The 24203-nt window shown below is 46.1% G+C and overlaps 1 protein-coding gene across 10 annotated transcripts in view; it reads right to left on the reverse strand.

The window, feature by feature from the left end:
• Positions 1 to 307: 307 nt before the first annotated feature.
• The window catches only part of LOC306915666 (protein sidekick-2-like), a 532391-nt gene continuing 508495 nt past the window's right edge, over positions 308 to 24203 (reverse strand). For 6 of the 10 annotated variants that reach the window (XM_079493148.1, XM_079493147.1, XM_079493146.1 and 3 more), the window contains 3 exons: positions 17001 to 17130; positions 3767 to 3823; positions 308 to 2355 (listed from right to left, as the gene is read on the reverse strand). In XM_079493148.1, the coding sequence (XP_079349274.1) occupies positions 1873 to 2355; positions 3767 to 3823; positions 17001 to 17130 (670 nt within the window). In that variant the 3' untranslated portion in view covers positions 308 to 1872. The remainder of the gene's footprint in view (positions 2356 to 3766; positions 3824 to 17000; positions 17131 to 24203) is intronic. The other 4 variants (XM_079493153.1, XM_079493152.1, XM_079493150.1 and 1 more) reach the window with 1 other exon arrangement.

A 24203-nucleotide genomic window follows, 5' to 3' on the forward strand; every position in this document is an offset into this window, starting at 1 on the left:
CGTTAGTTTGGTGCGCTGGCGTCAAGCATCGGGAATCTCTGGTGCACAACACGGCTGCAACCATGTATAACTCAGGCTTTAAGCTTACGGAGAAGAAGTATATCCACACGTGCACAAACACTCCGGTCTGGAGTCTGGGACCGCCACCCCCCGCATATTGTGCAGTCAGTGTCATGTCATGTGCGACGACAAGAGGTGAGTCAATCTTCATGACATCATCACCTGGCGACGGGCTCAAAGCCCACCCCCCCACGGTGATGGTTGCCCAGAGAGACACAAGACAGGGATACCACCAGCAGGACGAATAATAATAAAACATCCTCTCTCTGTATCTTATCAAAAATCAAAATACCCCGCCCTCCCCCATCCCCCCAGTTGAAGTTTTTATGGAGAGCCGGCATCTGTGGCCGCACGTGGCTTCCACTTCGTCGAGCGTGACGTCGCTGGATCTGTGGACGTGATTGTGTGTGTCTGCGTGCGTGTGTGTGTGTGTGTGTCTGCGTGCGTGTGTGTGTGTGTGTGAGAGAGACAGAGACAGCAAAAAGGTGAAATAATACAGTGTTTATATAGGCTGTTCCATTCACAGCCCTGGCGTCCATTGTGATTTAAAAACAAGGAGCGTCTGTCTTTCAGGCCTCGGCCTCGGCCAGGAAGCCACAATCCCGAGGAGAAGTGGAGCACTTCTTCTTCTGTCACAAACCGTACCAGTTTCCACGGATACTCCGTAATGGGCGTCTCCGACCAACACTGCACCGAACAGACATAACGACACAATGCGTTTGACATCTCTTTATATTATGTTCCTTCAGGCAGCAGCACAAGCTTTGACCATTTTTTAACCGCTGTGCCAAAAAAACAAAAACAAAAAACAACACGTGCCCACGCGTTGGCGTATGGGCCTTACGAGGCTGGCGAGTTAATCTCCATTGAAATGTCTCACGGATAGATTTCGACTTGCGGTACAAGTGAATACATCCAAATCCAATTCAGTGGATTTGACCTCTAGAACTGTCCCCCTATATCCTTGAGTCTGTCCAATCATCGTCTAGTCCTTTGAACGTCCGTTTCGTCCGAAGTCCGAACAGACGTACTCGATGTCCTCTCAATTCCATCGTACCGTTCAGTCGTAGTGTTCTCGTTCACCATGGAGCTAACTCCAGATCAGCTCCGCTATTCCTCTCTCTGTGTGTGTGTATATATATACTGTATATCTATATATATATATATATGCATGTATATATATTTAAAAAGATTCTTGTGACTTTGTACAGGACCGAACAGATTCTTTACTTTTTCGAATGTGCGGAGTAAAAGAAGTGTGACAAAGAAAATTGAAACAGGAAAAAATAATAATAAAAATACAAAACCAATAAAAGTCATGCAAAGAAAAAATCACCCGGGCAGCAAAAGCAAACAAAAGAGTGAATAGAGTGCAGACGATATCTCTCATATCTGTATCTCAGCTCAAACCAAAGTGATATGAACAAACCTATACAGTGGCACACACACATGCACACCTTAGAAGAAAAAGAAAAACAAGGTACTACTAAAAAAGATATTTGTCTTGTTTGTTTACAGAATCGCCACCTAAAACCAAACCAGAGACCCCCCAAAAAAATAATAAGAAAAATAAGAAAAAAAAAAGTAAATACGAGAAGCCGTGTGAAAAAGGAAAGACAGAAAAATGAAAACGATGTGTTGGCTGATCGCCCGGCGTGTTGCGCGGGACACCGCCCGCGCTCCCACCGTATTCAACGCAATGTCGTCGGGTTAGATACATTTCCTTAATATTTCGTTTTCATTTTATTCTCCCCCCCCCTCCCCCCTTCCAAGCGAGCATGGTGTTTGGTGTGTGTCAGTTCTCCGCAGTAATCACACAAAGGAGGAGAAGCCCGCGATGGGGGCCCGCGAGCCGGGCGCCAGGCTGCTGGGGGGCCTGTACAGGGTGCTGTGCTGGCTGGGGGGGTTGGAGCTCTGCAGGGACGGGGTGGGAGTCCGGCTGCCCTTGGACCTGAACAGGCTGCCTTGCCCCCCCTGAGAGGAGGGCGTCTGGGGCTGACTCACAGCGGAGGAGGAGGGAGGCTGCTGGGGCTGGGGGCTCGGCGAGCTCAGCTGGGGGGGCAGTGGTGGTAGGGGGGGCAGGGGCGGGGGTCCGCACGGGTGCTGCTGCTGCGGCTGCTCCGGCTCGCTCGCCGCCGACTCGGACTCAGCGTAGCTGCTGTAGGCGGGCGCGCGCGAGATGCCCTTCTGCTGGCGGCGCCACGAGTTGTAGTAGGTGGGGTCACTGATGTAGTGGTTGACGAAGGAGTGCGTCTTCTGGCGGCTGGGGTCCACCTCGTACTCGCTGTCGCTGCCCTGTAGGGGGGGGAGGGGGAGAGAGAACACACAACGTCACGATGGTCGCGGGGAACGACTTCCTATGGTGATTTTGATCCGGCGCAGTTAGATATGGAAGAGGGGGGGGGGGGGCTATAAGTGGCAAATGATCATGAGGTTATTGTATTTAGTTTAGTTGTAGCTGTTTAGTTTCAGAATATAGGAGGAGTTGGTTCTCATTCACCTTCTTGTCCATCGTAAATAACACAAGCACACACACACACACACACACGCACACACACACACACACGCACACGCAAACGCACACACACACACATGCAAGTGTGCGTAGACATGCGCATGGTGCGCATGGCACGGCACGGCACGGCACGCAACAACACAACACAACACAACACAACACAACACAATACAACACATGGACATAAAGGAACAAATGGAAAGATGAGTGGAAGCATGATCGCGAGGGAGGAGGAGGACTGGTTTACTGGAGTCAACGGACTGGAGTCAACGGACCATCAACACAAAGACAGCCCAAGGTCAACTCGACTTCAGGGCCTTCGTTCCTCTTAAAATGTGGTCTATACTATAGACCACATTTTAAGACTATATAGACTCTATAGGGCCGAGCCATATGGAGCGGAGGTGAGGTCCAGGCATTCCCCGATTCTGGTCCATTCTGACATGTGCGTTTAATTGAACCTCAATCTCATGAGCTGATATACTGCACTTTAATGTCTAATATCATGTTCCGTGTACATTACCTGTTGCTATGTTTGTGCATCTTACTGTATGTCTAACATCATGTACATACTGTATACCAGCTGGATTACGCTCTGTGTATCTGTGTATACGCCGCGTCGGTATAGACTTTTGTCTCTCCTTGACATGTTTTTTTTTCTCTAGTGTTGTTGTGTACGTTTTTCTCTTCCCCCCTCACCCACTTCTTTTAGGCCTGTAAATACGTGACAATAAAGTGAATTTTGATTCACCTCAGCAGCACTGCACTCCAGCAAGACAAGGGTATAAAAGGGGATGGGGGGGGGGGATACCACAAAACCTACTGGTATGAGTAACCAAGGGAGGGGGGCGTTTGGATGCGGGGGTTTGGATGGGTGGGGGGAGTTGGGGGTTCTAGCAGAAGGGACCGGTCCCCCCCTAACGGGCGGTTTCTCAATGTCCTGCCCGGGCCCACCAGGGGTCCAAACCAACACTTACGGGTCGTTGATTCAGCTTAATTTGAACAGTGATCATTTAACTCTGAGAGCATACGTCCATTTGGTTCCACCTGTACGCCCTCAGAGTTACAGACCCTTAAAGGGTCCATTCGGACCACCCTGACAGTCGGAAACCGGACCTGGACTTTGAGAACCATTTCCCCCTAAACGGGGCGACAAGACACACAAAGCAGGAAAGCCGCCGGAAACCTCACCAAATGCAGCGGGAGCGTACGCAGGCCACCGGTCCCGTACGAGAACACCAGCGCCTCCTATGGGTGAACAGAACAAGTGAGGGGTTTAAAGCACTATGGTGAAGTATGAATTAATGAGAGTTTTTGGTCAAGAGTGCAACGATGACCCTCGATGACCCAACAGTGATGATGAAACGAATACCAGAACACTCACGCCCAAAACACACCTCGCCCCGAAGGAAACCTCGGAGCGGTCGTGACTAGTTTAACGTAGTGTTCCCCCCAGAATACGTCAAGTATAAAGTTATTATCAATCTGTTCTAATAATGGAAACTCCATAAACTCCGCTTACATTATTACATAGTACATACTGTAGTATGACATAAATGTAAGGTAAAAAAAAATAAAAGTAAGAAAGATGTTTGAGAACCACTGCTGTACACTAGCTGTTTCAGTTTGACAGTTTCATGAGTCGCCACCAACAGCGCAGGTCGTGGTGGAGTGGCGGGTATGGCTTCCACGGACCACAACACAGCTGTACTGTGTTGTGGTCTGTGTGTACTGTGCCACAGGATGAAATGCAATTTCAGTTGGAGCGCCGATGGCTGAGTGGTTAAGGCGTGTGTATCACATGTAGGCTCTGATGCCTGCCAGCGAGGCTCGGGTTTGGTTTCCCGGAGCCCGGCGGTCCTTTGCTGCATGTCACTCCCCGTCCCCGTCCCCGTCTCTCTCTCTCTCTCTCTCTCTCCCTCTCTCTTTGGACTATCAATAAATGCATCTGGCGTCTGCAGCTACCTTAACCCATTAAGACCAGGAAAGCATAAATGGTAAATGGTGCATACAGCACTTATATAGTGTGTGCCGTGAGCTTATAGATCTGCTATTTTTGAAAGATCTTAAAAATGTGTGCAAATCTTTAAATATTTATGTTAAATCTTTAAAGTATACACTTTTTAAAGCAATTGTTTTTCTACTCAAATCTTTGCTTCTGGGGGTCCCTGAAACCAGATGAGATGGGCGTCGGCGGCCAAATAATATATATAATTTGGGGATCCTTGACATGAAAACGTTTGAGCACTACAGCAACATACGTTTTTCATAAAACACTTAGGCCGAGGCTGATTCTACAAAATGCCTTCTAAATCCTGAGCTCTGAATGGCTTAAGGGCATGCTTTTAGACGGACCACAACAAAACCGATGCACTGAGAAATGACAGAGATTCCGTGGCGCATTCTTTAAGCGACTGACCCTCCACCTTGCTGCAGGCAGGGCTCAAGCTCCTTTTGTGGACACGTAAGGCCACATTCCAGCTGTCATAGGAAGGGACAACTCCATCATACGTCGGGGGCTCAGTGACGGATGGCCGTGGGTCACCTATAAGTGCCGTGAAGCGCATGATTAATGACAAGGCCACCAAGGAACTCAAGACTCTGACCGTGCAAGAATCCTCCGACGAAGCAGGTTTTCGTGAAACGCAGCACCAGTATTATTACGTGAAACTTTTGTGTTTTTTTACAGGGCCAGGGTTGGCTTTCAGGAGACGCTGGTGGCGATGTGGAGGAATACAAGAACGGTCACCACCAAAACACGGTCGCCACCTGGCATTCCGAAATGTAGACCTTGCAAAACAATGCCTGAACCTATAACCTTATTCCTAAACGTATAAGCGATGCCTTAACCTAACAACATTCCTAAACGTAACCTCAGTAAAACGATGCCTATAAATCTAACTGTATTCCTAACCTTAAACTCAGTAAAATGAATACAAGAATAGAAGAACCGCCGGGGGACGAGCGGTCCGCGAAAAAATAAATGGGGGTGAGTGTGTTTCGTGGCGAGCAATCCGTTTACCACACAGAGGCATTTTGATGCTTCTCTCTGGCTCGTCACTCTGCTAATATCATGTTCCATTATTTCACATGGGACTGGCAACGCATATAGGCCCTATACTGACATTCTCCAGAGCACCCCCCCCCCCCACCCTCTCTCTATTCTACAGCACATGTGTCACACATATGGCTACAGGGTCAGATTTCACTCCTCCCTTGGCACGGGTTTTCAACATGCGCCCCTCCTGTCCCCTACGACGACCCCCCCCCCCCCCTTTATGAGGCTTTCTCTTCATATACCATATACAGTATATGTCAGAACAGATTAAAAAAGCTGTGAAAAAGGAATACTATATATACAGATAGGTCACGCTTGTCTGATTCCTTGACATTTGGTTCCATTTGTACGCTCTCAAGAGTTACAGACCCATAAAGGTCCATTTTGTTCCAAATTATCATTTAGCTGGGGACCCCCTGGAACTCCCTCAAGGACCCCTGGGGGTCCCCGGACCCCACTTTGGGAACCACTGGTTTATACTATGTATTGTTTTATGTGTGTGTGTGTGTGGGCAGTTGGTTTGGATATCATAGGCCCATTGTGAGGCCTTTGAGAGCCCAACGGCGCTGAAAGGCATTCCAGTCATGCCAGTGCATTTAGCAACACAACAGGACGACACAACAAGGCCCTCTTCTCCCTGGCCTGCATGGTGAGATAACGCTCACGCATACATGCAGCCACGCCACGCTGTTGGCTAGAGAGCAACGAACAGAGAGCGCACCCGGGGATGAGACAGCAGTCCAGCTGAGTGCGTGTGTACAGTATGTGTGTGTGTGTGTTGTGTGTGTTTGTTTTGTGAGGACCAAACGTCCCCACAAGTATAGTACAATTTCAGAAACACAAGAGAAAATGGTTGTTTTATCACTATAAAATATGTTTATTTAGAGATAGGCTTATAGGCTGCTATTAGAAATAAAACCTTCAGTTTGGTGTTAGTAGTATAGGATTAGTAGTTAGAAGTTTAGGGATTAGAGATAGAGTTATGAGCTTGACTTATGTTAAATTGCGCTGTGTGTGTGTGTGTGTGTGTGTGTGTGTGTGTGTGTGTGTGTGTGTGTGTGTGTGTGTGTGTGTGTGTGTGTGTGTGTGTGTGTGTGTGTGTGCGTGTTTGTTTTGTGAGGACCAAACGTCCCCACAAGTATAGTACAATTTCAGAAACACAAGAGAAAATGGTTGTTTTATCACTATAAAAGATGTGTATTTAGAGATAGGCTTATAGGCTGCTATTAGAAATAAAACCTTCAGTTTGGTCTTAGTAGTATAGGATTAGTAGTTAGAAGTGTAGGGATTAGAGATAGAGTTATGAGCTTGACTTATGTTAAATTGCGCAGTGTGTGTGTGTGTGTGTGTGTGTGTGTGTGTGTGTGTGTGTGTGTGTGTGTGTGTGTGTGTGTGTGTGTGTGTGTGTGTGTGTGTGTGTGTGTGTGTGTGTGTGTGTGTGTGTGTGTGTGTGTACGCGTGTGCGTGTGTCACTGGCAGAAAAGCGCGTGTATTCGGAACAGAAGTGTTGACACAGCGTACTGCGTTCCACTCCGGACCGGACCGGACCGGCTTGGCCCGGTCTTGAAGTGTGGGAAACAGATGTTACTGCTATCCAAAATATTATTCCCCCAAAAGAACGACCATGCATCCACCTCTCCATTCTCTCCACCCCCATTCGCTTTGCTCTCTCGTTCCCCCTTGGCCCACTGCCGATCCTTGTCCAAAACGTGTCCCATCGCGACACGTTGTGAGCATGTGGATGGGCTATGTTCGGCACACAGCCAAGTATAAATCTGGGATTTCAATGCCATCACGGCCGGCCCAAATACATTTTAGTCGAATAAATCAACTGTAGGTTTTTTAGTCAACTAAAAGGTGACTGGAATTTGACAAAAGGTATTGAAAAAAGAATATGACAAAAACTATACATAAAAATCTGCTGTCAAAATCAACACTGAGTAAGTAGTTTTGAGAGCCAAGGGTTCCCGAGTCATGTGGCCCACAGTTCAGGAGCCAACATGTCTCCTGTTTCTGTAACACGAGGCAGCTTGATGACAAGCGCACCCCCTGGTCATGACCCTGGTTTGTCACAGGGACTTACCCCCGCATTACCAAGCCTTGATGCTGAGTGCCAAGCAGGGAGGCACTGGGTACCTGCCAGGGATTGAACCCCCGACCTCCCAGTCTCAGGGCAGTTCCTCGTCCAGTTCCACTTCCATTTACACCCCCCCCCCCCCCACCCCCCCCCCCCCCCCCCCGATGCCCACTCGCGGCACGACGCTTGTCATTGGATAGCTGTCACGCTCCTGCACAACACAAAACAGCACCCTGATGCTTTGCCAGTGTGTGTGTGTGTGTAAGTGAGTTTTGCTGTATTACATATTCAGTCCACGTATAAATGCAATACATATTTTATACATAATCATCCTTGTCATGACAGTAATTTATAGCAGTCGTTGCATTCATTCATGCACGGAGACAAATGCAATGTGCTTAGCTTTTGAGACAGATGAAGCGTGCACAATACAATCCAAAGTATATAATTGTATTATGTTTATTATGCGTTGTATGATATTATATATCATACAACGCATTAAAGCCAGCGGCTTGTTTCAATTGGCGGTCCTTTCACCGCCTATGACTATACCCAATCTCTTTAGTTAAATGTACTTACTTTATCAGATGAAGCTCTAATTCAGTATTATGAAAATGTGTCTCGCTTCAACAAACTGAGACAGCTGCACTTTTTAATTAAACAATGAAGACAATTATATGTATATTTCGAAAATACATACATACAGATTTGCGCAAATCTTCTCAGATTTTTCAAAAACAGCATGATTATGAAAATGTGTCTCGCTTCAACAAACTGAGGCAGCGGCACTTTTTAATTGCAGATCCACAAGCTTGTGACGCACTATGAAATTGTATATCTGCTATTTTTGAATAAACAAAGTATAAAATAATGGTTAAAGTGTTTAAAATTAATTGACACAGATGTGTTCCCAGTTTAAATCGGTTAACTAACAAGCACAAACCAGGGACGCAGGGCAGACATTCTAACCACAAGGCCACTGAGCTGGACTAGCTGGGGAGAAAAGCGTGAAAATACGCCGCTGAGTCAGCATCACAGCTTGCTACTTATACACATTACAGGCTAATTAGTACAGAGCCATGGTGTCGTGGGATAGACTACATTTAAAGGAAAGAAAAGTAGTGGCGCATCCCAGTCTCAAGGGAACCCCCGCCTCACACACACACACACACACACACACACACACACACACACACACACACACACACACACACACACACACACACACACACACACACACACACACACACACACACACACACACACACACACACACACACACACACACACACACACACGTCATACGGTGGTGTCACACGCCCAAAATTGCTCATAGATCGGCTACTTTCCCGGTCCGCCATGTCGTTGCAAATGAGGCATTGACCAAACGTTTCTTTGCGTCATTAGGACGTTAAATGACAAATTACCCAGCGATCACAAGAAAAGCGAACGAGGGGAATAAGAAACGGAACCTCATTATTGGTCAAACATCTTGACGTTTAGTTTTTGCTGATACATCGAGATGTTCTCGGCAACACATTCTGCACTGAGAAAAAAAAAAAAAAAGGTAAACCCAATTTCAATCATACATCATGCATACATGGTTATAGTATTTTCAAAGTTAGGTTCAGTGACCCTCTGGGTTACTTGAGGGGGTTTCAAAAGGAGGCTTACAGGTCAGGTAACTCTGAGAGTGTACAAATTTGGGTCCATTTGTACTCTCTCAGAGTCATGGTGATCATTGAAATTAAAACGTTTGAGAACCACTGGTATTGTGATCCTATAGCAGACAGGAAGTCCACATACCAGCTGTGACAGTGTGATAGAACCCGGTTCCAGAAACGGTTCCAGATGTGATGGAACCGATTCCTGGTTCCTCAATGTTGTATTTGGTCCCTGTGGTACCGGAGCTCAACCCTAGTCTCGTCTTTAATGTCACGAATGATGCACTGATGCAAGTGGCGTGGGGAAATAAATAATATAAACTGACAGAAAACAGTTGTGGAATGTGGAATTGCACAGTTGGGGGTGGAATTAAGAAGAGCATGCTAAAGGGGGAGGGGGGGGGGGGGGGGGGTATGCTAAATTATAAGTCTAAAGCACTTGACCTAGTTGTCCGAGATAAAAGTGTTCATCATCGCACAAAAAAATTGAGCTAGCACGGAAAACAACAAAGCGGAGCGCCGGTGTGTAGACGTGTGGAGAACTGGCGTTTTATGCGTATTGCTGATAGATGGTACAGTTATGTTTTATGCATATTGCTGATAGTACAGATAGTACAGTTATGTTTTTAAATGGAGTACAAGTTTCTGTTCCAACAAGGAGGAGAAGGAGGCTTCCCTTGTGCTTCAGTTATGGATTATATCATCAGAGAAAGGGAGGGGGCAAAGGGGGAGGGGGTATTATTTTTCTTCCATTGCTATAGTGGACACGGCAGGGGGCCCCACGAGGACAAAGAGAGAGAGACAGTGAAGTAGGGTGGGGGGGGGGGGGCAGGCAGAAAATATAGGGAGTCTTTAGGCACAAAAACAACCTGGACAGGACAGAATTTGTGGTGTGTGTGTGTGTGTGTGTGTGTGTGTGTGTGTGTGTGTGTGTGTGTGTGTGAGAGAGAGAGGAGGGATACAAAATAGACTGATGAGAATGAGGAGTGAGAGTGGTGTGCCTGTGTGCCTGTGTGTGTGTGTGTGTGTGTGTGTGTGTGCGTGCGTGCGTGCGTGCGTGCGTGCGTGCGTGCGTGCGTGCGTGCGTGCGTGCGTGCGTGCGTGCGTGCGTGCGTGCGTGCGTGCGTGCGTGCGTGCGTGCGTGCGTGCGTGCGTGCGTGCGTGCGTGCGTGCGTGAGAGCAAGACGCCTGCAGTGTCTGGGTAAATCCCAGCATACATCATGATCATCACAGACACAGGGATAGGCCACCAGGCCAGCCTGGCAGCATCCAATCCTCTCAACATCAGCCATGCTGAGCGAGGTGCTTTCCTTCAGCATGACACTATCAATCAAACGGACGGGACTTTTCCACCGCCGCAAGCCTGATGCAGACTTTATACTGGGACGTTTGCGGCCAACATACCGCTGTACGGTGCAGTAGCCTATACATTAAAGGAGAATTATTTTTTTCCACCCTTTTTTTTTACCTAAAGTTGAAATCAGTTCAACTCTGTTGTAGCTTTTGTAGCAGCGACAAACATTGGATGTATCTTTGAATCTTCTGGCTTCCATTAAAAAATCACACCCGTGTGAACTGAGTGGTGTAAGGTTTTATATAGCCTGATCAGCTCTGATCTGACGTAATGAAATCACACCCGGATGTGATTTCACAACTGGCTTTTTTTGTGCAGAAAAAATGAGCATGGTTGCTACGGTCATCCAGTTCACCCGGGTGTGATTTAATTACGTCAGAAATTATTTTGAACATAGCAACCATGCTCATTTCATTTTTGAGTGGTTTACACCACTCAAAAATAAAGGTAAAGGTTGTAAATGAACTGAAAGAAAGGTTTGAGAGCCGCTGATTTAGATTATTTGGACATGACATGAAGGGTGAGTGTAAATAGGATTGGTCCATTCGATCACCTCCGCACGCATCACAAGCAGCAGAGGCAATCGTGCACTTCAAAACTATGCCTCATTTTAGCCAAATACAGGCTCATTTTCATCTTCAGCTTGTATGACAGTCACAGAGGTCACAGTTTTTATATATTTTATCATCTTATCAGTTTGTGCTTGAAATGTACTGTAATTCTGCAAACTGTTAATACATATTTCAATCAATCAATCAATCAATCAATCAATCAATCTATGAACTGATGGGTTGTATCTTAAGGCCAGTCCACACCAATGTAACTCCTTGCAACTACCATTTGGGAATATGGTTGCAAGGAGTTGCATAACTTGCATTGGTGTGGACTGGCTGTATAACGTCAGGTTGATTGGGTGGGCCATGCGGTGTTAATGTAGAAAACAACAGCAGTTGTTAACCTACTATACTGTAAATGTGGGCGCTCGGGTGGTGCAGTGGTAAAGTATAGCTGCCCGCCACTGCAGAGTCTGGAGGTTTGAATCTGGAGATAAAGTCTGACTTCTGTTGCTTCTCGCCTTGATCCACACATCCCCTCTGACAGCGTCTAAGTAAACATGACCGTCTAAATGAGATCATCGGTATACTATAAATAGTAGCTGTGATACTAGCTGTGAAAAACCTGACATAATGACGTAATATAGTTCAATGGCACTTTCAGATGATCTATCTCTCTCTCCATCTCTCTCTCTCTCTCTCTCTCTCTCTGTGAGAGCAGGCCAGTCTAAACAAAGCCAGCCCCGTTGTCGTTAGAGACAATCCACAACATTACAGAGACATCTCTCTCTCTGTTGAGACTCTGCCAAAATGAACTACAGTAGCCAGCAATGCAGGGAGAGGAGGACAGATAGAGAAGAGAATGAGAGAGGGAGATAGACAGAGTGTGTGTGTGTGTGTGTGTGTGTGTGTGTGTGTGTGTGTGTGTGTGTGTGTGTGTGTGTGTGTGTGTGTGTGTGTGTGTGTGTGTGTGTGTGTGTGTGTGTGTGTGTGTAGAGAGAGAGAATGAGAGAGAACAGATACAGTATATTCACTTCTCTCTCCCACGGAATACCTTTCAGCACAGATCAGGCCAATGATCTACGGTCACATTTTTCTCAGTGACTCAGTCAGAGATGAGGTCATCCACAATGTGCATGATTGGTTTCATCCTTCTTTCAGAGTACTGACGTGGAAGGCTGTGTGCCGTGCGACAAAAGAAAAGAAGAAAGAAAGGAAAAACAAGCGTGGAAGCTGCCAACTTGTCTTATACCTTCACGCATCGGTGTGGTAATACTGGTGGCAAAGTGGATGGCCTCGCCAAGTCCGTAATAGCTTCACTACTGCTTGAACCCCAGCATCCATATTCTAGGGGGAACATTAGCCAAAAATAGCAGATCTGCAAGTGTGACGCATTGTGAACTTGTAGATCGGATATCTTTTGATCAAGAGATTTGGTGCAGGCGCGAAAAAGTCGTACAGTTGTTTGTAACTCGAGTCCGGTTATCTAAAGCCCAAACCACACCAAAGGGTGCAACTCCTTGGGTCCAAACGGTTGCAAGGAGTTAACGCTAAAACCGTCTTGACCCTTTGGTGTGGTTTGGGCCATTGAATTCCATGCGTTGAATCACTAGGGTCAACGTGGGTCAACGTGCAACAAGACAAATCACACCGCAGGGACAACGCTAAAACCGTCTTGACAAGTTCAGGTACAAACTAGTTCATATTAAGACAATAGCAGTTTCTATCCTACTAATAAACACGCAAATTCTCTGTTTGTCTGTCCGTCCATCTGCGCGTGTTCATCCCCGAACTCATGAAGCCTGATTTGACCTTTAAGACTAATAAATAAAGTCAGTTTGTCCATAAACTTAGTTACTGCACTTTGGCCTTGTTGTAATGTCTACAGAATACTGTACCTTCCCGTAGCCCCCCCCCCCCCCCCCCCATCCCACCCTACCTTCCCTCCAGTGTCTTATTTATGACAGAACGCACAACATCACACCGATAGACCCATCCGTTCAATAAAACTTCAAAGGGCATTCCTGGAGTCCTTCTGAGGCACCGCAGGGTGTTGACCGACGCAGTGGCCTGTCAGGGTGGACTCGGGAGGCAGCAGCAGTACATCCCCCTCGAGACGGGGAACAACAGGCAGGGCTCTTTGTCCAGAAGGACCATCAAAGCCACCGAGACCGAGACGTGGTGGTGGCAGGGCTTGTCATCTCTGGGTCTGAGGAGGAGGCCCCTATACGCCACGGTTCATTATTTGACAGCGCACAAGTGCTAGCGCTTGATACATCGTCTGCGCGATGACACGGCAAAATGGCTCCTTTCAAGGGAGTTTCGAGTCATCCCAATAACTATAGGCAGACGGAGAGAGATTCCTCCGGCTGCAGGAATTCACACTCAGAGACGTATTTAGCAGAGAGAGGGAGAGATAATTTGGGAGACGGGCCGGAATGAAGAATTCCGAAGATGAAAGCAAACATTGATGGAGGCCTTAAACTGGGTGGGTGGGGGGGCATGGGGGGGCTTCACCCTCCCTCCTTCCCTCTCCCATGTCTTTCATCTGACTGGGATCAAAACCAGACAACATACAGACCTCCTCAGACCACAGAGAACCAGCAAGGAGGGGGGCGACATAAACAGAAACAGCCAACAAACAAAAGTACGAGGGGAAGGAAATGACTTTGATAAAAGAAAGACATTAGACTTGGAGGAGGCACGCACGCACACGCGCTCGCTCGCACACACACACACACATACATACACAAGCACACATGCGCACACATGCGCAGACACACACACACACACACACACACACACACACACACACACACACACACACACACACACACACACACACACACACACACACACACACACACACACACACACACACACACACACACACACACACACACACACACACACAGGGGTGGTAGAAGATCAGATGATCAGAGAGAGAGACAGACAGAGACACAGACAGAGACACAGAGAGAGAGAGAGAGAGAGAGAGAGAGAGAGAGAGAGAGAGGTTGATGAGGCTTAAACACACTCATTGATTACACCCAGCAGGGCCAACAGAATGGTCTGATTCAGCAGATGCCAGCACAGCAGCCTGCATGGGCACTGCCAGTAAAAACAACAAGCATTCTGGGAAAACGCATGTCAAAAGGGCAAACAAATTGTAAATAGCCGATCCCATTCAACCAGCAAATTTGCTATTTTCGCTACTTTTGTGCGACACTATTGTATGATGAAGTAGCGCGTTAGTTTACAACAAGACATAAAAAGTTTAAATATGGAGAAAGGTTTATGCCCGACAGCATTATTTTTTATTATACTGGCTTGATGCCACATAGACACTAACAGAATATCGATTTATATTTGATCAACGCTTCCAAGCTGTGTTTTCCGAGCCGACCTGGCATAAATGAATGTTAATGCTTTCATTAACTGTGACCAATGAAATACTTTAAAAATCAATCAAATCGTTTTGTTGTGACTTTTGGGTCAATATATACATTTCTTTATTGAACAGCCGTGTAATAATGAGAGACTAAAGGAGAAATAAACCCCTCCAGGCAGAGAGACACCTCATAACATGGCACCTGATAGAGACACCTGATAGAGACCCCTCTGCTTCGGGGGCTAAATCACCCTGTCTGGCTGTATTTCTCAGTAGTGACCGCGGTTCCTCATTGATATTCCCTTGCTGACTTTGAAAGTTCCCCCCGAAAGGCAACTCTGCCACTGAACCCCAGTATAAGGAGCAAAAAGAAGAACAAACTACAAGTGCAGAGTGCATCTCAACCCTTTGCTCTATTACATAAGAGCGGCGTCTGAGTGCAGTGGCCCGGATCAGAGGTGAATGTACACCAAGCGACATTCTCCCGGGGTCAGTGAACCCCGCCGCACCCCGGGCCTTCAGCGGCGCTACGCCTCCCCGCGCAGTCTTGCGGACGGACGGACGGACGCAAGGCCATTAATCTTTAATCCCCCTGTCTGGAGTCTGGGTTCTATATCTGAGCGAGAGTCTGTGGGCCATTTGCGTTTGACGAATGAGTCATGACACACCACAATGTGGACAGAGACGAGTGGTGCTGCGCTTTCTCAAGCCGAGTTGAATTCCAGTTGAATTCAACCCATGATGACTGTGTGTGCACCAGGGACATACGTGACCATGATGACTGTGTGTGCACCAGGGACATACGTGACCATGATGACTGTGTGTGCACCAGGGACATACGTGACCATGATGACTGTGTGTGCACCAGGGACATACGTGACCATGATGACTGTGTGTGCAACAGGGACATACGTGACCATGATGACTGTGTGTGTGCACCAGGGACATACGTGACCATGATCACTGTGTGTGTGCACCAGGGACATACGTGACCATGATGACTGTGTGTGCACCAGGGACATACGTCACCATGATGACTGTGTGTGCGCCAGGGACATACGTCACCATGATGACTGTGTGTGCGCCATGGACATACGTCACCATGATGACTGTGTGTGCACCAGGGACATACGTCACCATGATGACTGTGTGTGCACCAGGGACATACGTGACCATGATGACTGTGTGTGCACCAGGGACATACGTCACCATGATGACTGTGTGTGCACCAGGGACATACGTGACCATGATGACTGTGTGTGCACCAGGGACATACGTGACCATGATGACTGTGTGTGCACCAGGGACATACGTGACCATGATGACTGTGTGTGCACCAGGGACATACGTGACCATGATGACTGTGTGTGCAACAGGGACATACGTGACCATGATGACTGTGTGTGTGCACCAGGGACATACGTGACCATGATCACTGTGTGTGTGCACCAGGGACATACGTGACCATGATGACTGTGTGTGCACCAGGGACATACGTCACCATGATGACTGTGTGTGCGCCAGGGACATACGTCACCATGATGACTGTGTGTGCGCCATGGACATACGTCACCATGATGACTGTGTGTGCACCAGGGACATACGTCACCATGATGACTGTGTGTGCACCAGGGACATACGTGACCATGATGACTGTGTGTGCACCAGGGACATACGTCACCATGATGACTGTGTGTGCACCAGGGACATACGTGACCATGATGACTGTGTGTGCACCAGGGACATACGTGACCATGATGACTGTGTGTGTGCAACAGGGACATACGTGACCATGATGACTGTGTGTGTGCAACAGGGACATACGTGACCATGATGACTGTGTGTGCACCAGGGACATACGTGACCATGATGACTGTGTGTGCACCAGGGACATACGTGACCATGATGACTGTGTGTGCACCAGGGACATATGTGAAGTGACACATTCCGGTCACTGTCGCGTGGAAACCTTTCGTGTTATTTTTCAAAGCACGGGGGAAAGAACCCATGTAGTTATCATTAAGTCACAAAGCTCTTGTTAATACTTTTCATTGGTCCAATATTTATCAAACCCACAGTCACACTTAACCACTTTCACTTCTTGAAGATCGGCTATTTTTGTGTGACAGTGAGTAGAGTGTAGTATGACCAAATATGGCATTAACAGAATTAACATAAAATGTAGAAATACAAGGTTTCTGCCCCACAGCGACCATATAATAACAAATGATGGGACACTAGATCTTCTGGAAAAAAAAGACACATTATAATAAGTGTTATGTTTTATTTTAAATATCAAAACGGGGTGCGTGCTTCTGGCGTTGTACCTGCGAGTCCGAGATCTCGGAGGGCTTCTCAGTCAGGCTGCTGCTCTCGGCAGGGATCAGGTCGTTGTACTTGGTGCTGACATCCTCGTCTGAGTAGTGGAGGCTGCCGGGACTGGGCCTGGGAGGAGACCTGGGAGATATTGAGAGATATTAGACGTTTGAGGCCATCAGGCTGAGGCTCTGAGCCACTCTGCTTCACTCACGCCCCAGTTTTGACCTCTTCCCACGGAAAAACCTGATCCGGGTCACGGCACCAATATAACGCCCGGGATTCCAATATCTTAACCACTAGACCAAAGGGATGTCCCTCCCTATGGACCAGGGGAGATATTAGACTTTTGAGGCCATCAGGCTGAGGCTCTGCTCTGAGCCACTGTGCTACATAGGCACCTTCAACAAAACCTTATCTTGAGAGCTTGATTCATGTCAGACGTTCCTGATATCCTGACCTTTTCTAGACCTTTTCGTGTTTGCGGCCCAGGCCGTGGCTTTTTAGAGATTTTTATGGAGATATTAGGTTTCTCCCCGACGGCAACGATTATCAAGGCTAAGTCCTTGCGGTGGATGGCCAGCGTTGGAATCCGACACTGAGGCACTTAGTTGAACATCACCTTCGGCCTTTTCTCCTCGACTCAATGTCACTATTAAAATAAAGCAGAACCAATCATCTGGCCATGTAATCTGTAGTGCTTTGATTTTGTGCCAATTACTCTGATTTCTGTCAGTCAGACAGACTCTACACCGCATGATTGTCTTTGAGTATTAAGTATGTCTAGTCTAGTGTACGTGAGTCTGCATGTGTTTGTGTGTGTATGTGCGTGCGTGGGTGCATGCGTGCGTGGGTGCATGCGTGGGTGGGTGCATGCGTATGTGCGTGCGTGCGTGCATGCGTGCGTGCGTGCGTGCGAAAACAGGGGGGCCAATTAGAAAGGAAGAAATATTTTCAGATTGATTTCACAATAGGAAGCCAGACACTGTCTACTTGGGGTTCCTATTTTTGAGATGTCTCTCGCGTCACTCCAGATGTGTGCGCAGTATACCTGCCATCACTGAAGCCCACCATTGATAGCATAACTTACCATGTGGGGCTTGTGGGCTGTGAAACCTTATACGGCAACCGCATTCTACACGTCATTATACAGTATGAAGGTTGTTTCACTTCATAATGGAGTCACAAGCGCAGTCTACACCTCACTAGTATTCACTATGAAGACTTCACTTCATAATGGAGTCACAAGCGCAGTCTACACCTCACTAGTATTCACTATGAAGACTTCACTTCATAATGGAGTCACAAGCGCAGTCTACACCTCACTAGTATTCACTATGAAGACTTCACTTCATAATGGAGTCACAAGCGCTGTCTACACCTCACTAGTATTCACTATGAAGACTTCACTTCATAATGGAGTCACAAGCGCTGTGTGCTTTGACGTTCCACACCCTCTGAATCACAGGGAATTATTCATCTCAGGAGAGACTGGCTGTAGGCGACCCATTCATGGGTGTCCCATGATGCTCATCAAGTCGTCTTATATTGTGCTCAAATCAAATCAAATCAAAATCAAGTCTTCACACGGACGCACATTATTACTGTAGCTACTTGTGAGGACATTTTAGGACAGCGATTCTATGAATGACATTTATTTCTGTTGTGTTTTTGACCGTTAAGCTGAAAGTATTTCAGGTAAATTTTGTATGGTTTTGGCTGGTGTGTGTTGTAGATAGAACCTGAACTGGCTCCGCCCCACCAGGGAAATCATGGATAGAGAGACTCAATTTAGTGATGTCCACTGGGTTCTATTTAAACACATTACAGATAATTCACTTAACCTGAGAAGAGGTTTACAACGGAGAACCATTAATGTGCAATATAGTTGAATCATTTTATAATTGTCTTAGGGATTTAGTATTACTCTCAGCGAGTCCACTAGCTAGCCTGAGCACATAATGTACAGTGTCTGTCTGTCTGTCTGTCTGTCTGTCTGTCTGTCTGTCTGTCTGTCTGTCTGTCTGTCTGTCAGATTTGTACTCGGGTTAAAGCATACTGGAGTACTTCACTGAGTGAAAGTCAAAGGTAAACAGAAACACAACTCGAGTGAAGTGCAGAATCAGATAAACTCAATTAAATGTACAGTTATTGTCCACTGTACAGTATTATCACATATAGAACTGGCCCATATCTCTGCTTCTTGTTTGACATCTGTTAGAGTCTGGCTGTTATTAAATATTATGCTCTGTCAAATATATTCCATGCAGCGTCTGCTGAATCAGCCGGCCAGCTTAATAGTACGGCTATGATGAATCGACTTTTAAACACTTTCCATTTAAAACACTATCTTTCAAAGCACCGACTCCACGGAACAAAACCTTTTTTCATTTTTTACTCTTTAGGATAAAGCTTCACATAATGTACACTTTAAAGCTGCTTAACTTGCTAAAATATTCTCCCGTCATATTCCGTGCATGCTCTCTGTATATTGCAGATAAGAGTGGTGTGGAAACGGATGTGGGAAGCGTTGCACCTCTGTAGTTTGAAACACGGACCACACACTGTACTGTACTTATTTTTCTATCTACATTAACCCATTTTGGGGCGGGAACCCCTTTTGGTGTTAGCATTATGCTAACACCATATGCGTTATGCTTTAGCTATTGAAAAATAGCAGATCTACAAGCTCATAGCGCGCCACCGAGTGGCGCACTACGAGCTTGTAGGTCTGCTATTTTTGAAAAATCGAAGAACCACTGACATAGAAACAGCTTTTTCAGAAAACTGTCAGGATGTAGAATTTTTAGAATCTGATCTCAAGTCAAAATGGGTTAAATCTGTTTTCCAAAAATAGCAGATCTAAAAGCTCACAATGCATCGCAAATGTTCCACCCAAAATAGGGATGCCGGTGCTTGTAAAGTGTAGTCATTTTCAACCTGTCCCATAATGGAAACGGATATTCTCTCAAGTGACATATTTTTGTGTACCATAATATGACATAAATGTAACGTAACAATGTCATTTATGGGTGCCGTGGATGAAAATGTTATTTACAGGAGTGCCTTGAGCAAAAAATAAAATAAAGTGACCCCTGGGTGATGACACACTCTCACATCGCACTCTCGCATCGCATACTTTAGTTATAGCAGTGACTGAGACAACAGGCTGAAAAACACAATGTCTTAGTGAACGCGAAGCGTTACAATTTAGGCATTTAGCAGATGCTTTTAATCCAGATTCTCTCTCTGTCTCTCTGTCTCTCTGTCTCTCTCTCTTTCTCTTGGGTTCAAATCCTCCTGCATTACAGCATCAGGATCAAGGAATCCATCCGCGCAACTGGCACGGCCCTCATTAAAGGGTAAGACCACTTTTGTAGAGGTTTGGGTTGTGTAGTTACCTTGCCATGATGTAACTCCAAATGTGGACAAGAAATCAAAAATAATTTCTCCAGTGATTAGAAATTGATAATTCAAAATATGCTCCTCATTGACTTACATTGTACGCTGAAACAGCTCTCAAAGTCACTCTTTTAGTACGTAAACAAACACAAACAAAGTTGTTTCAGACAATATAGAGCAACACCAAAACTCATGTGGTTTTATTTCTTCATAAAAATGGTAACTTCCTGTTGATTTTACTATATGAAGATCTGGATCCGGATCCATGGATCCAGTCCGGGTTTTCTTCTGAATAAAAATGGACAAATCAACAGGAAGTTAACATTTTTATGAAGAAATAAAACCACATGAGTTTTGGTGTTGCGCTATATTGTCTGAAACAACTTTGTTTGTGTTTGTTTACGTACTAAAAGAGTGACTTTGAGAGCTGTTTCAGCGTACAATGTAAGTCAATGAGGAGCATATTTTGAATTATCAATTTCTAATCACTGGAGAAATTATTTTTGATTTCTTGTCCACATTTGGAGTTACATCATGGCAAGGTAACTACACAACCCAAACCTCTACAAAAGTGGTCTTACCCTTTAAGCCATGTTTTGCACAATGTGGCCCTCGCCCTGAAATGAGTTTGACAGACCCAGCGTTCTCTCTGTGAGACTTTAAAACCAGTGTTTAAAAAACATAATCTGCACTCCAGTTCCATCGCGGACTCTCTCTCTCTCGGTGTTCACAAAGGACATAAGCACGAGGCTAGGAAACAGCGTGGAAAGCCCTGCTATAAAGAAATGGCTACAAAGAAACACGGGGGCCCTTAAAGCTGCCATAATCCCCTGCATCAGCCCTCAATGTAACTTCCATAAAACCTTCATCAGGGAAGCTGGATCTTGGATCTTCGGTGTAATACTGTGTTAAAGTTCACGCAACAACAGAGAAGCCTGCGGATTGCCAGGGTCTTACGTAAATCTGTTGGAACACATAATCATTATATGTTCGAAAGGGTTTAAGAGAACAAGGAGTGAGTCATAAAAAAATACTTTGTTAAAACCGCTACCTAAGCAAGCTATTTCAAATGCCCCCCCCCCCCCCCCTTTTTTACACCCTACATGTGTCAAAATTGTCTGTACTTTTACTGATTACCAGGCTGCCTCTCTAGCCACGAGGCTATACAGCCGCCACTCGTAACATGTACATTTATGTGTGTGTGTGTGTGTGTGTGTGTGTGCGTGTGTGTGTGTGCGTGTGTGTGCGTGTGTGTGTGTGTGTGTGTGTGTGTGTGTGTGTGTGTGTGTGTGCGTGCGCGTGTGCACGCGTGCACACTCTTGATATGTAAGTGTGCAGGCGTGAGGGGTACTGTGCGTGCGTGCGTGTGCAGTAGAATAAATACTAGGCAACAACATGCCTGCATGGTGGCCAAATCCTGAGTGGGATTACAGTCCTGTGCATGTGGTGTGGTGGTGATTCGGCCAGGCCGGCACCATATCTGGTGGAGCCAGACAGACCGTTCATTGTGTAGACTGGCTGGTTGTATAGACATGTTCACACTCAGCACCCGGAGGATTATAGGTAATGACATCACGGCATTTGACAGATATGCTTTTATTTAGCTATAGGAAATCATTTTGTAACTTTTTTACCAAATTTATTTTTATGTTTGTGAATTGGTTTGATTTGTCTGAACCTGTACTGGAGGACGAGCAGATGGTTGGGTCTTCAGGTTAAGCCGTGAATAACTGCTGGAAATCCCCCACACAGACAGTTTGCTGGCCGATAATTTATGCATTTGTAAGTCTGAGAGTGCAGTGCACACAGTGTAACCGGATCTAAACCACTGGTTCCCAAACACTGGGTCGGGGCACAGACAACATCGTATGTGTCCCTTTATTTTTTGTTTCCTACATTCTGTTTATATTGCAATTTAAATAAAAATCTAAAAACATTCCCAGAAAAAGCAAAACAAACAAATAAAATAAAATAGAATCCTGAATTAAAAACAAATTAAGTCATTTCATGAATAAATACATGAAAAATCTAAGAAGTTCCATAAATTAGAATACAATGTTTATAAGAAGTAGTGAAAATAGCCGTCTGTAGGCCTATGATAAAGGCCTATTCATACTCCAATTGATAAGCGACTCAGCGCTCACCCAAACACATCTCTCTGTTTTTTACTTACCAACGGTGGTCACCCTATCACCCAAAACTGGAGTATGAATAGGCCTGGAAAACATAGGAAACTAGAAAAAGTGCCCTTCTGGGCACAGGTCTCCACCAGGAGGATAGGAGTGTGTGTGATGTTTGGCAAAATGTTAGGAGTGATATAAACATGTTTGTTTGTTTTTTGCAACAATTTTCTTCATTGTGTTGAGGAAATGCAGAGTCAGATCACTCATAGCATCTCTGAGGATAGAATTCTGGATGAGCAGGACATGTGCAGCATTTTGTACAAAACAGGCCACTCCTGAAGACTTTGGAAGGCAATCTTAGCCAATCAGTGTAGAATCTGAGAAATCAAACAGACTCGTCTTGATCACATGACTACAGAGATCATGTATACCGATTTGCATGAGATTTGGATGAAATCTGTGCGACTAATATAAACAATGTGTTTTGCAGAAATCGGCCTCATGGTGGCGCTATAACCGGCAGATGTGGAGAGATGCAGGGAAAATGTTTTTCCATGCCTCTAGGGAGTGCGCATACAAAGTTGTACACAGAACGATGCAGTTATAGGTAAAAACAGGAATTGCCCTGTTATAGCGCCACCATGAGGCTGGTTTGGAAAATAAATGGTGTCATGTCGTCCTCAGCCTAGTGGAAATGTGCGTGTATAATTTCACGGAAATTGCACACTGTGTTTGTGATTTGTGGCATTTTGTTCGAAACGGACCAATCATGTGAGCTTTGGAAGCGAATCTTAGCCAATCAGGAAGGAAGATGGGAAATGGTGCAGATCCGTGTTGATCACATGACTATGGAGATAGTGTATACCGAATTGTGTGATGTATGTATAAAATGTGTATGAGTAATCTACAGAAATGTGTTTTTCCTAAATCGGCCTCATGGTGGCGCTATAACAGGCCGTTGAGGAATATTTGGGGCAGAGGTTCGTCGTTGGCATCCAGGGAGTGGGTGTGCAAAGTTTGGCATGGATCGGGCGAACGGTGCCGGAGATTAGCTGGTAACAGACGGACGGAAGGAAGGAAGGAAGGACGGACGGACGCACACACGGACGGAGTGCAAAACATACTCTCTCCCCATGCCTTCGGCCTGGTGGAGACAAAAAGCACACAAAAAGCACCTGCCAGACACTGCTATCAGAGCCCAGTGCTATCAGAGCCCAGTGCTATCAGAGCCCAGTGCTATCAGAGCCCAGTGCTATCAGAGCCCAGTGCTATCAGAGCCCACAGTGCTATCAGAGCCCCCAGTGCTATCAGAGCCCAGTGCTATCAGAGCCCAGTGCTATCAGAGCCCCCAGTGCTATCAGAGCCCAGTGCTATCAGAGCCCAGTGCTATCAGAGCCCAGTGCTATCAGAGCCCAGTGCTATCAGAGCCCACAGCTGCAAATGTATCACAACTCCAATGGATTCCTTGATCCTGATGCTGTAATGCAGGAGGATTTGAACCCGAGAGAGAGAGAGAGAGAGAGAGAGAGAGAGAGAGAGAGAGAGAGAGAGAGAGAGAGAGAGAGAGAGAGAGAGAGAGAGAGAGAGAGAGAGAGAGAGACACACAGAGAGAGAGAATCTGGATTAAAAGCATCTGCTAAATGCCTAAATTGTAAATCGTGAACAGAGTATTTAATGCAGGAGGATTTT

This window comes from Electrona antarctica (genome assembly GCF_951216825.1).
Source record: "Electrona antarctica genome assembly, chromosome: 22".
In the NCBI taxonomy this organism is placed as follows: domain Eukaryota; kingdom Metazoa; phylum Chordata; class Actinopteri; order Myctophiformes; family Myctophidae; genus Electrona; species Electrona antarctica.